General features: G+C 48.4%; 1 protein-coding gene across 1 annotated transcript; it reads right to left on the bottom strand.

Moving 5' to 3' along the window:
* Positions 1-14,073, bottom strand: LOC133360208 (interferon-induced very large GTPase 1-like). Its single transcript, XM_061578835.1, has 3 exons — positions 13,926-14,073; positions 8,248-8,326; positions 1-5,436 (listed from the first exon to the last, which is right to left on the bottom strand). The coding sequence occupies exons 1-3, from the start codon at positions 13,942-13,944 to the stop codon at positions 684-686; spliced, it is 4,851 nt and encodes a 1,616-aa protein (XP_061434819.1). The 5' UTR covers positions 13,945-14,073; the 3' UTR covers positions 1-683.
* Positions 14,074-14,382: the final 309 nt, after the last annotated feature.

Genomic DNA, 14,382 nt, shown 5'->3' with positions numbered 1-14,382 from the left:
CTGGAGTCTTGGTGTAGGAACTGGAGTCTTGGTGGAGGAACTGGAGTCTTGGTGTAGGAACTGGAGTCTTGGTGGAGGAACTGGAGTCTTGGTGGAGGAACTGGAGTCTTGGTGTAGGAACTGGAGTCTTGGTGGAGGAACTGGAGTCTTGGTAGAGGAACTGGAGTCTTGGTGGAGGAACTGGAGTCTTGGTGTGGGAACTGGAGTCTTGGTGGAGGAACTGGAGTCTTGGTGGAGGAACTGGAGTCTTGGTGGAGGAACTGGAGTCTTGTTAGAGGAACTGGAGTCTTGTTAGAGGAACTGGACTCTATTCATCTCAATTCGTTATCCCTTAACATCTGGATCCGTACAATGGCCTCCACACTGATCTCATCTGCAGTGTTGTGCCAGATGAGAGATAAAGTGATGAGATAAAGTGATTAAATAAAATCATAAGATGATTTTCATATGTTTAATAGCTTATTTAAGTGTTTTTAATGATTTCATAAATACTTTTTCGTAGGCAAATATCATTTTACGCGAAATTTGATATTTACGAGCATCTCCAGAACACATCCCTCATCGTGAATAACGACGGAAGACTGTTAACACTTCTTAAACATTTCATATGTTAGATTATTTAATGTAAATTTGAACCTCGATTAAGGCCATCAAGGTTCTTTGGTTTTCCATTATTTCAGCAGTCAGAGTTTTTTGTATTTTATTAGGGCGATTTTGTTGTCATGGTCATTTGGCTGTTCTTGTTTTACCAATTTGACGACGTTGTCCACCACACCAGTCTGACCAAAATATCTTTCACGCAAATCATCCTCCACACATTGCTTTGTAACGCTTCCCCATTCAGCAGGTATCTCCGCCTTACCTACCCCATAATGCTGGGCCAACTGCTCATTGAATTGGTGCAAGACTAACTTCCAGAAGAGGGGGTTTTCCACGTCTGGATCTGGCGGGATGTTCCAGTCTTTATACAACTTGTTGACGTTGCGAAGGTTGTTGAATTTTACGGGCATGTTTCCCGTGTCTGCGTTGTAAAATGTATGCTCGCCCATCCTTCCATTCTTTTTCCGCGCCATGGAGGTGGTGCACACGTCGCACATGAACGTCCCATCGTGATGCCTCCTGCCCATGAGCCCCTGGGGATAGTGAACGGTGGCTGCGTGCTCCCTGTGGTTGCCTCCCCCGCGATCGCAGGGAGCTCCACACAGTGGGCACTGCTGACCGCAGCCTCGAAGCATCCACAGCAGCTTCCGGTGCGGCCTCATGCGAAGGTCTTTCAGTGTCTTCTCAACGTCGCAGGTGTCACTGCAGTTCGGCTGCACTTTGCAAATGACCACCCTCAGTTGGGCGACGACCGCGGCCGAAAGTCTCTCAAGGCTTTGGGTATCAACGAGGGGGTACACATCGAAAATTCTCAGTAGCTCCACGTGCTGGAACACGATATCTCCGGCAAGGAATTTTTTTAGGCTGCGGAAGAGATCGGCCGCCGTCGCTGGGACAGGTTGTGCTGCCTTCGCTGCCATCACTGAGTTCTCAATTTTTGATATGACTTCTTCTAACATGTTTTTTTTCTCCAGGCAGATGTTATGCAAGCTTAATAATTTATATTGCTTGCAAACTTGGATGACGTAGTTCTTCACCCAGTCATGCGTGGCATCTTCATGAGAACTTATGAACTTTATAAAAAGAACAAAGTCTTCCTCCATGAGCAAGTGTAAGAGGACGTGCATCTGTAGGTGTTTACGACTCGAAAATGCGTCACTTTTTTCTCTGATCATTTTCACGAGCCTTGTCCCCAACTGCTGATGGATCATTATCACAAGGGCCGGCTTGATGAAACATTGGCAAAAGGCGGCAGCGATGTTCTGTCTTTCATCCCCACTTTGGCACATTTGCCCGAAAAGGTCCAGGGCAGTGTTCTTTAAGTCCGACAGTTTGTGCTCCAATAGCGCCTTGTCCAGTCGCGTGAATGCTTTGACGGCAATAGAACAAACGTACAGCTTGATGTCAACTTTGAGTTGAGCATTGCACCCTTTATACTCTGCGTTCAACAGCGAATCAATGTACGCCAATAGCTCGTCCCACTGCTTGGAACTGTAACTGATCTTCGTCTTGGCGTAACCTTCTATAAAGGCGGTGCAATCTCTCACGACGTCACCCACGAAGGTGGAGATGCTCGTCCATGAACGGTGCATTTCACTTGTTGACAGTTTGTGTTCCGTGTTCCTGATGACGAATGTTGTTTTCCCCAAGTCGCACAATGGTTCAGCACTTAAGCGTTTCCGATAATTGTCATCTTTAGACAATCTTTTTTCGATATCAGCCTCTATTTCCTTATTTTCAAGCAAAGACACTGACTCTGACCAAATCCGATTGAAATCATCTTGAAATGAGATTTTGGACAATTCAGTGTGCTTGTTTTTGTAGTTCTGCAGGCGTTGTTGGATGCCTTTAACTATCCGTTGTGTGAAGTGGTTTTCCACAAACTCATATGATTGTTGGTTATTTTCACGCCTAGCATGTTTTACAAGCGCTTCAAAATGTTTATTTTCATACTTTTCAAGAGCTTCCAAATGTAAATTTTTTGTAAACATTCCGTAACTGTTCAAAAAGTCTTTTTGGTATTTCAGAAGCAAGTGTGAATCTTCAGATTTTTCAAATATATCCTGTAATAGCTCCTTAAATTGCCCTTCGTTTTCTGAGAATTCATTTTTCAATTTGCCTTCGAGTTCAGCACACAACTCGTCAAGCTCCGTGGGTTTTGAGTTTGAGATTCTGTTTTCTGCGACGTTCAGCCAGAAATCTACCCTGGCGCTGAGCTTCCCCTCCCAGGCAGAGTACTCACTGCACAGTTTGTTGTAGGGGTTGATGACATGGAAGTTCTTGAAACTGAAAATATACATTTCTTTCTTCATGGCGGTCCATATGATGTTCAACCAATGACTGAACTCTGACAGAGTGTGAGTGGATTTCTTCGATTTAAATTTTTCCAAGATGTTCTTCCTTAGATCAAGCACTTTGTCACTGTACTCGGAACTGATGGGCTTCACCAGCAAACCGCTGGTCCAGAGCTCCGGCAAGTAGCAGTTGTCATTGACCACGTCGTACTCCATGATTTCAGAGAACTGCTTGATGACTAATTCCCTGCCCTCAAGCTTCATCGCAACAGCCGCGCTCTCTTCCAGCAGCCTGAGGATGCTTTCCCGACCCTCTGCGTTCTTGTTGTGTGCGGACAAATCCCCCGAGCACTGGTGGATAAACAGGCAGGAGGGCTTTCTCCCGGCTTCAATCATCCGTACAATGGCGTGCAGGGCAGTCCTGAGGATGCCCTTCAGCTCCTCTGCGTTCTCCATCCTGAGGTTGAACAGCACCATGTCGCTCAGGCCGATGAGCAGTGTGGCCAGCTCGGCATCGCGCTCGTCCGTCGGACGGTGTGGCGAGCCCTCTGGGGCACTCAGCCCCTCCGAGTCGATCACCAGGAAGAAGTCGCAGCGCAGTTCCTTCCTCAGGAGGTCGTATACGCGCACCAGATGCGCGAACATTCCCCGCGTGCAGCGGCCGCTGCTCACGGCGAACTGGAGGCCGAACATGATGTTGAGGAGGGTGGACTTTCCTGTGCTCTGCACGCCGAGCACAGACAGCACGAGAACGCGCACCTCTTCACCGAGCATGCGGCGGACTTCGTCCAGGACGTCCGTCACCCAATCCATTGGGATGCAACTGGCATCGCCGTCCAAGAGCTCCATGGGAAAGCCGTCGAGGAGGAGCTGTGCCATGACCGACGGCAGCGCCTGGGATCCGGGGGGAGCCGCGTCGCAAGCTTTGGACGCCTCGTAGATCTGTGCCAATTCTCGCATGAAATGCTCCACACCCAGTGAAGGCAACAGTCCTGGGGTTCTTGACAACGAATCGAGTTCTACTTTCAAGCACTGAAGAAAGAGCAGGTTCGTTTTGGACGGCGTCATTAGTTCATGGAAATACATCTCCATTGGCGGGGAGAGCTCCAGCTTGGACTGCTGCTCCCGAAGTTTGCGTTTCTCCATCTCGATCGTCGCGCGGTATTCTTCACAACTCCTCTTGCTGATCTTGTTCAGGCGCCACTGCTCTTTGTCTAGGTCTGCCCAGTCACGCCACAGCTTGCCCTGACGCGGAAGCATCATCTCTTTGATGGAGCACGTGCCGTGTTCCGTGATGTAATCTGTGACGTTTTTCACCGACTCTCTGATGATGCGTAGATCATTTCCCCCTTCGTCAATGACGATATTAAGCGCTGTGGCGGTCCCAATGGCTTCTTGCAAATTCTCTTTCTTGGACTCGATGTTCCTCACGGCGTTGACAACGAATTTTTTAAACGTTTCCTTAAACGCAATTCTTCTGAAATCTTCCCCCAAAAAAACGTTATTTTCTTCCAATTTCAAATGTTTGCAGACGCACAATAGGTTTCTGCTTGTTTCCTCCTCTGCAGTTCTTTCCGAGTCTAGTACAAGAAATGGCTTTGAATTCGGCTCGAAGCTTGAGGTCAAAAAGGTCCGTTCGCTTTCTCCAACTTCCTCCACGAATACGAAGAGCGCCCCCGATGTCCTTTTCAAGAATTGGAATTGGGTCAGGCTATCTTTAGCATCACCACGAAGATTGAAAACGGCAACTATATCCTGGAAGAGGTCAGAGTGTTCATTCCCACGTGGCAGGCTAAAGCAAATCTCCACCACACCGTTGGCAATTTTGCTGGGGGAATCCCCGAATATCATGTTTCGGTGAACGAAAACATCGTGCCGGCCATTGCTCAGAAACGAGTTGATGACCTCCGATTTGGACACTTTGCAGTTCCCGATCCGCAGGAAGGATATCATGGGCATCTGCGCTCTGGCCATGGAATCTTCGACGTAACCTCGGCTGCCCATTATTTCGTGAGGTCTCCAAATATGAGTCACGGAACGCATGGCCCACAGCAAGAAGGTGAGTTTGCCTTTATTGGAGTCGGGCAGCAACAGTGGCAATGCAAATTGGCACAGAGACATCTTGACCATAATCGCCTGTTGCAAGCACTGGTCAGCACACAGGAAGACCGCCGCTGTCAGATCCAATATGCTGATAGAATTACGCCTAAGGGGTGTGGCTGTGTGGCGTTTGGTTAGAAACGCGAACTCGCTTTCAGGTTTTGCCGGCTGGGCCTCAGCTAAAACGTTCCCGGAGCTGAACTCTGTCGTTCGAGAATTTGAATTTGCCGCAAAAATGCCGTGAAGGAAGTGCATGGCGACGTCTTGCAAGGAGTTGGGCTGCTCCCTCTTGGTGTTGCTTTCCGATACTTGTAAGACGTCCTTGAGTGAGAGTTTTTGTGGGTAATATTTCCACAGGTCAAAGTCTTCCAGGAGAGTTTGAAAAGTGGATTTGTTTTTGGCACAATGGGCAAGGCCACGCGGTGCGGAGAGAGCTGCAGTGCTGCCAGATTTAAAGAAAGGGGAGAACGAATAACGTCACGAATGTTAAACACACTCTTGACGAATTTACTCAGAATTAGAATATTTATTTAAACTAAACCTTTAATTTGATTTTACCAAGTGTAAAGGCTCACTAAGCTGTATAGCTCTTGTTACACGCTTTTATTTAACTTACTCCGTCTGTTGTTGTTGTCGTTGTTGTCGTATCCTCAAATCTCGTAACTCACTTTTTACCCACTTCCCAATGTGGTATCGACTGCAAACTTGGTATACTTATGTCATACTGATGACAATATTTTATTCTATCACAAAAAACATATTTCAAAACTATTTTTATATCTTCTTGGTTCTTTCGGTAAAGTCGACAGACCTGGTCTTCACCTGAGGACGGCTGCTTGTGTTGTGGCCGAAACGTCGTGAGATTTATTTATTATGTTTTATTTTTATTCTTTTATTACTTCCCTTCTACGTGACTTTACCGAAAGAACCAAGAAGATGAATCCCTGCAGTCACGAAAGCTTTAAATCGAAATCTATTTTTAGATGTTATGTTTCGGCTTGGGTCTAATTGTCCACGCCAACTGACTTTGGCTGTAATTGGCCACGATCCCTTACGTTATGGCAAGCTGCGGGGCCACTTCCTGGAGTCGTGGAGTTCTTCCATTACTAGTAGGGTACATTTCATTAAAGCGTGTTTTTAAAAAAAGTTTTAAAACATATTACTTATTTCACACTTTTATTGACCTCGCCTTGTCTTTTTATATACCTTCAAATCTACGGATCTACACACTTGTCTCGCGGGACAATTCATAAAAAAACGATCCACGTCCCACCGATTCCTGGGCCTGTTCGTTTGTTTACTTTATTTTAATAATTAACGCTCTTACAATCTGCCCCCCCCCCCCCCCCCCCATATCAAGTCACGAATGGTTTCGCCCAGCAATGCAGGGGAACGTCTTGTCCAATCAGCGGCTGTTGGGGAGCCTATGACCAATGAAAGGCGCTTATCTCACCGCTCGGCATGGCACCGATGTGACCCGCTGCGGCTCCCTCTTAGCGCGCTACCAACAATGCCAATACTAATTACTATTGTTAAAATAATGACGGAGTTATAGTCTTAATAAATAGTATTATCGTTTGCTTTGTCACTCCCATTCCAACGCGCCGAGCAGGTGAACCGTGATCATGATTTACAACTAAACGCTATCCCTAATTTCATTGCTGAAATGTTCTCATTATGATTGTTGATGAAAGATTTTTCAATTAAAGGGCTAAATCTATGCACTATAAACACTGTGTCGCGATATGCAACATTGTGCATATGCGCGCATTGCTACACCATTGCAGTCTAGATGTGTCTTACCGTCTTTCATACAGTACAGTACTTAATGATGGCAAATACGATCATTAAACGCGTTATACGTATCGTGTTGTTCTAAATGTAATTTCACTACTTTGAAATCGGGGTGATCATTATTTAAATTGTAATAGCCATTCTTTGTGCTGCGTACTATCAACCTCTAATTTCATAGTTGTATAGCAATGCGCATGGTTTTATTTATTGTAGGTTGACATAGGCAAGCCATCATTGTTTATCTCTACAGGGTCATAAAATAGGGATCACTTTGTGCGAAGTTCCTGCCATAGCAATTTAGAATTTCGATGCCGACCCTGACGCCCGCTGTATGTTTGGAGTGTTCACGTTCTCCCCGTGGTCGCAGGGATTTCTCCCCGGGTCCTCCGGTCTTCCCCCCACATTTAGAAACATGCGCTTCGAGTATTTGGCTGCTATAAATTTCCACAAGTTGATAAGCCACTTCGTTGAGCTATCATTTGTGGCCAGGTTGCTTCTAAAAAACATCTATAAAGCTCTAGCAGGCCTTACCTGGTAATATAGCATTCCAGTTGAAAAGTTAAACTATATTTAAAGGTAAAAAATAGGTAAAAATACAAGTTTTCAACGCACACCCTTTTATTAGCACTCAAAAGTAGAAATTGTATTATTTTGAGCCCAGAATTAATACAATTTCATGTGCTAAATAAAAGTGGGTGGCTTCCTTTCGATATGGTTAAATTTCTTTATGCAAGCCATCCACTTTTATTCAGCACATGAAATTTGATTAAATCTGGGGTCAAAATAATATATTTAAAAATTTTGAGCGCACATAAAAGTGTGTGCGTTGAAAATACTTGTTTGTGACCTAATTTATTTTCAGAAGTGACCTGGTCATCACAAATGGTGGCTCAACGAAGTGGGTTATCGCGTGGAAATGTACAGCGGCAAAATCCTCCTGAACGCGTGGTGACGTCCGTTCTAAACGTGGAGAGACAAACCAGACGACCCGGAGACACGTTCACGCGATCACCACGGGGAGACAGAGAGAGACGCAGAATCCAAAAAGACAACAACAGCGGAAGCAGAAATTGTCAGGGTGGGGATCAAACCCACGACCTCCTACACACCAGGCGAGGGAGATAACATCTCCTGGCAAGGGGGATATAGAACCTAGAGGGATAGGACCAATAGGAACAGTACCAATAGGGAAAGTCCCAATAGGAATAGTATCAATAGGAATAGTACCAATAGGAATAGTACCAATAGGAATATTACTAACGGGAATAGTGCCAAAAGGGAGAGTGGCAACAGGAACAGTCCCAATAGGAATAGTGCCAATATGAATACTGTCAATAGGGATACTACCAATAGGATTAGTACGAACAGGAATGGTCCCAATATGAATACTGTAGTAGCAAAATGTATAGTCTCAATAGGAATAGTGGCAATCGGAATAGTATCAAAATAGGAAGAGTACCTGCTAAACCGAGGTTGTTGTGGGTGTTCGACCGGATCCTCATTGCCATCCGTGGCTGAGTCGTCTTGAGTGAGTGCCCCTAGAACGTCAGCGTGCTTGTTGGTTAGTTGACATGCGATGGCACAGCGGCTGATCTTGCCTTGACTCTCGCGCTCTGGGTTACAAATGCACTTAGCCTGCCATCAACATCCTCGCTGCAGCAGTGGCTTATGGCTGGCTGTAGAACAAAGATGGTCACTGTATCGTGCGCTTTCAGATGCTATATACACTACATTATATACTACAATACACTTCACTATACACCACCCTACGATATGTGATGCCACAACATCGCAGCACCCCCCCCCCCCCCCCACAATCGCACCCTGCCCCCCCCCCCACACCAGCCCCTATTGCCCCGACGATTGATTAAGCTCACACACACCTAGTGTCTTGATTAGGATCGACCGGTCTAATTGTCGGGTGTTACTTCGCGGATTCCTCCGAGGAATGTCCGATGGTTTCCTGACGCCAGGAATTTGGCTCATCCCGACAGGGCAGTCTCCATCGCAATGCCCCTGAATTGGCTTCATAGTGTATGGGCGCAATAATGATTAACGGGTCGGCTGCCATGAGTTATACAATCCTGAGAATAGCGTCAGGAAGGGCCGGAGTGAAAAGTTCGTAAAAAGCAGACAATGAGTCGGGGGACATCAAAGACACCCGCAGTCCACGTGAGAGGAAAGGCCGCGGATGTGGCCACAGGTCGGTGCACGATTGGCCGCACGGTATTTGCTTGATCCAGGTTCTTCGGAGTTGGGAATAAAAGTTGAGACCTGGGAACGAGGGGGCCATCTCGTCTCCTAAGTCTTCGCCGTGGACATCTCAGTCAGCCCCTCCTCTCTTCGGCGCTCACAGCGTCCGTGCGACGCCAGTGACTGCAGCTACGAGGGAGGACGCTTGGTCGACTGTGTGGGTAGGCAGCGTTAGACAAGGCTTTTTCCGCAATACACACTTGGGTCGTAGTGACTAGATGGCTTACTTTCGAGGGTTTGTTCGCGCCGAAAATAAAGGCATTAGCAAGATGGTATATGGCGTTGTGTCACCGGTCTCTGTATAGGTCGCGAGTTTGCACATTGGCGCACGGTGTGGCCCCGGGGTGGTGCACGCAGCGGCATGAGAGTGAGGAGCGAGCGAGGGCCCACGCGGGGACGGGTGATAACGACGCGCGTTTGTGGTGCTTCCCGCGCCGAGCGTCAGCGCTATCTGCTGCTCGTTCGGGCCGAGCCTTGGTGCTGATGGTCGCGCATCTTGCACTGCATATTGGCATTACTGGTCGCGCTTTTCGTGCCGGGTCTGTGTGATATCTGCCGTTGCGCATTGGCGTGTGCTTGCACCGCCGGGGAATTAACCCGCTGAGCCGTGCCAAGGGCAACGGAAGAGCGGTGTCCTCGCCTAGCAGTAAAGCGCCAGGAGGATGCCCGTTACCCGCGCATTGGGTACAAAAAGAGCACGCCGCGCCTCGCCCGAGTCGGACGAGAAGAGGAGCGTCGGATCGAGATTGTCCCACGAGGACGAAGTGGCGGACGGAGCCCAGGGCACCGGGACTCGTGGCTGGTCGATTCGGACATGGAGCCCACTACACTATACACTACGGTACACTGCATACTATACACACTACATCACAATACACTATACATGCTATACACACCAATATTATATACTACACTGCTGTACACTACACACTATAAACCACTCTACTATATATTACACTACTATATATTACACTACTATATATTGCACTACAACAACAACAACCGCCATTCGCCACTGTGTGGTGGTAACGTCACCACGACGCTTGTGCCAGGCTATGTGCAACTTGAGCCCACGTCAAGTGTCGAACGCCTGCTGGCAGGAGCTCACGGGGCAGACCCAGATGCCACAGGTCGACTGACTGAGACGACTGGCTGATGCACCACCTGTGCCCCCTACTGTGCTAACTTGCTGTGCTTTAGCCACCCGGTGCTCCGCTCATTGTTGTGAGCGTCGCTCCTCCGCCCGCCATTGTTGTTGGAGGGCGAATGCCTCCAACTGTCCAGTAGCGTCTTTCATGAGCCTTCTCCACAGAGGCCGATCTTGACACCGCTGGTACCAGTCTTCGGCAAGTCCACTCAGCTCCAAATCCTCCTGTACCACATCACTCCATCTCTTCTCTAGCCCATGCCGCGCCCGGTTAGCCCCCTCGATCTGGCCGGAGAAAAGCTGTTAAGGAATGCGGTGACTGGGCATGCGGGCTACATGACCCACGCAACGCAGCCTTGCCTGCCGGAGGAGCTCACCGATGGGACTTTGTCCAAATCTTTCAAGGATTTGTGAGCTCCTCACACAATCCAGCCTGGTTAAACCCAGGATGGCTCGTAGGCAGGCCAACCTAAACGTTTCTAACCGGCGAAGATCTTCCATTAGGGGGGTCCACGTTTTGCAAGCGTAGAGAAGGGAGGGAATGACCATGACCGAGAAGACGTGAAGCTTCGTGCGGAGTGATAGACCAGGTAGATTCCACACAGCATTATGCAACCGATGAAAAGATAATGCCACTCGACTAATTCGGAGTGAGACCTCTGCTGTTAAACCGGAGCCGGTCATTAGTACACTGCCAAGGTATGGGAAACTCTCCACTGCCCTTTCACCAATTCGGAGTTGTATTGGTGGAGTGTCCGATGGTACAAAATACCCAGGCAGGTGCTTAGTTTTGGTGGGACCTCTTGGTGGCAAGCTCCAGGTTCAGCAGCAGCGCCTCCAACTCCTCCTCTGAGTGAGCAGCAATGACCAGATCATCGGCATACATTCCATGGTTGAGCAATAGGGAGCCATCCCTTGACCACACCTGGGCAATGATCAGCCTATCATTGTATTTGTACCAGATGGAAATTCCTCCGGTACAGCTATTGAAGGCTTCACGAACTACGTCGTCAAAATATATGTAAAATAATTTGGAAGCCAGAGGACATCCCTGTTGCATCCCAAGGTGGACAGGGAATGGCTCTGACTCCCAGCCACGTAGTTTACCCGGGCCCACTCACCATCATGCAGGTCCTTAATGATCGTGAGCAGAGGGTCAGGGACTCCGAAAGCACGAATAACAACCCAGAGCCCAGGCCTACTGATGGTATAATAGGGCTTGACCAGGTAAATTAAGTAGAGATGTAGGTCTTGTTGGAATTCCCTACATCTCTGCTGTAGCAGACGGACAGAAAACCGTATTGGGGCTCCACAAGCCTCTCCTTAGTGTGCCTAGCAAGGCAATGTTGAATAATCCTTGCCAGGACCTTTCCCGGCACACTGAGGAATGATATGCCCCTGTACTGTAGTTGTTACAGTCTGTGCGGACCCCCTTCTTAAAGAGGGGGACCAGCAAGGCATCCTTCCAATCCTGCGGAACCTGTCCAGTGGTCCAGACTGTTGTTATGATGTCATGTAGGGCAGTCTGTGCACAAAGGCCACCCTCCCTCAACATTTGGCTTGGGAGATCATCTCTGCTCGGTATCTTTCCTGGTCTTAGATTCTGGATCGCCTTCAGTACTTCCTCAACAGATGGCACCTCAGCCAGCCACTCCCAGGGGGTGACTTCCTCCTCCAATATTTGAGGCACCGCATCCCCACTTTGTCCCACGTTGTTTTCCTGGCTGAGGGATTTCCCCTCCCCCAGGACCTCACAGAAATGTGCAGCAAATCTGCAAACCTGTTCCTGGGGGTTGGAGATTTGATCACCGTTCTTTCCCATAATGATGGTAATAGGTGTGGTACTGCAGGTTACTCTTTTTGTATGGAATTAAAGAGCGATTTGTGATCGCAGGCCATTGAGGCAGACTCCATCTCCTCAGCAACCTGCAACCACCAACCATCCTTGCAGTGCCTCACGGCTCTCCGAACCTCCGAGCGAAGGCTGCGGTAAGCCTCCTCATTCTCTGACGTGGGATGCTGTAGCCGATGAGAGTGGACCAGTCGCTTTTTCTCAGCCAGCTTGAACACCTCCTCTGTCAGCCAGGGTCTCTGGGGAGGTCTGGACCGTGTCCCCAAAGCAGCCATTGCAGATGCATGAACTACATTCCAAAACCTCGCCCATTTCCCCTCGACATCAGGAGGAGTGGGGGGCGATGCCAACCCCAGCCGCAAGCGATGATGAAATTCTCTCTTGCAGCTTTCATCAGCTCGCTGAGACCATGCCACTAAGGGTTTGAATGAGGTCCAGGGCCGGATTCAGGCACAGGCTTTCGGGGCTGCAGCCCAGGGGCCTCTGCCAGCTGGAAGGCCTCCAGAGATGAAGTGAAACGTTATTTCATTTTTGAATGCTGAATTTTATTTGTTGTTAGCATTGTAAAATAACTTTTATTTTATTTTTACTTTGTTTTCCTTTTGAAAATATTACTGGGGGCCTCACAGTACCTGCAGCCCAGAGGCCTTGTTCTGCCTCACGGCAGGTGTTTGCCTCAAGGCAGGTGTGGGGGTGTGTGTACACAGGAATTTCCTGTTTTGATGCAGTACAAAATGGAGGCACAAATAACATCTCCGTGAAGACAGGTGTATCTTTTCATTGTGGGACTTTAAGAAGCATTGTCTTTAAGTTCGTGTATGTTCTTATAATACTGGGAATGCTGTTATAATGTTAGAATGGATGTTATAATGCTGTAAATGCCTTTATAATGCTGGTACATTTTTTATGATAAATATGAGGCCAAATTAACAACGAAGCCTGCCACTTGCCTTATTGTGAATGTTACTTGTAATTGAATACGTCGAGTCAGACTTGTACCCATGTAACCTTATTGCAATCTTGAGAGCAAGGATGACGAAATATCTCATCCACAGTTCAGTGTTATGTGTAGTGCTGGACACTGAATTTTTTCATATTTTAGGCAGAAAAATAGTTTTTAAATTTAGATTTTTTTTCTGGGGGGGGGGGACCCCTAGAACCCCTGGAAGATTTGGTCCCCCCCAATATTGACTCCATTGCTACGGCCTTGGCTGAAGGCCACGGATGTTGTAGCAATAAGGCAGGGCTTCTGTGTGGCATTGCTGGGGCTGGGGCTAAATCGCAACAACCACACCTCCCGCCATCTAAGGTGAGAGCAAAATAAAGACCTAAAACCCATTAAATCTAAGTGAGCCTTGGGTTGTTGTGCCCTCGCCTCCCAACAATCACCAACCTCCCCACACCACACTTCCTCCTGGTGGACCTCATTTCATTTGTGACGCCAGAATTGGTTACCCACGTCACGCCCTTGGACACACAGAGACCCATATTCATAGAGACACACCGAGACAAAGATACCCACAGAGACAGACCCATAGAAATACATTGAGGTCCATAGAGACCCAGATACTTAACGAGACGCATAATACTCTAAACGCGCGATGTTGGTTCTAAACGTGGAGAGAGAAACCGAACAAATCCATGTGACTGCCATGGGGAGAGACGCAGACTGGCACATAGAAAAGAGCAGCAGCAGGCATCGTCAGGGTGGAGATTGAATCCATGACATCCTGCACACCAGGCGAGGGAGATAACATCTCCTAGCCACACTGCTCACATACTCGCACATCGTAAGGATCGAACCCACATCCTCCTGTCCACCAGGGGAGAGAGATAACATCTGTTCGTGAATGTTTAATCTCGCTCCCTGCTGCTGTCTCTGCACCTGCGTCGCGTTGCTCCATCGTGTCGGGGTGAGCCCAGTCGGTTCAAAGACAAAGTCAAATCTTTCCTCCTCCGTGCAGCCTGTAACAGAGTGTAGGGGCAAGTGAAGTTACACACACACAGAGACTCTCACAAACACACACTCAGCACAGACTTACAGCATTACCCTCCATTCGCCACTAAGTGGCGGTGACTTCACCACAGCGCTTGTGATAGACCGTGCACTAAGGCCACGTGAAGGGTCGAACGTCCACTGGCAGGAGGTCACTGGATAAACCCAGCAGGTGCCATGGGTTGGCTGTCTGACATGACTGGCCGATGCACCACCTGTGCCCCCCATTGTGCACACTTTCTATATTTTCGCCGTCCTGCGCTCTGCTCGTAATTGGGAGCGTCGCTCCTCTGCCCTCTGTTGCTGGGAGGCGACTGCCTCCAACTGCCCAGTAGCCTCAATGTCC

Source organism: Lethenteron reissneri, chromosome 67 (assembly GCF_015708825.2).
Source record: "Lethenteron reissneri isolate LAM-NWPU_2019-01 chromosome 67, ASM1570882v1, whole genome shotgun sequence".
Lineage (NCBI taxonomy): Eukaryota > Metazoa > Chordata > Hyperoartia > Petromyzontiformes > Petromyzontidae > Lethenteron > Lethenteron reissneri.
Note: the sequence above shows the minus strand (reverse complement) of the source record. Positions and strands in the feature narration are given on the sequence as shown.

Coding starts and splice junctions, on each gene's coding strand:
- LOC133360208 (XM_061578835.1), bottom strand. Junction 5,437..8,247: donor CAACAACCTCGGTTTAGCAG/GTACTCTTCCTA, acceptor TAAATCTGGCAG/CACTGCAGCTCTCTCCGCAC.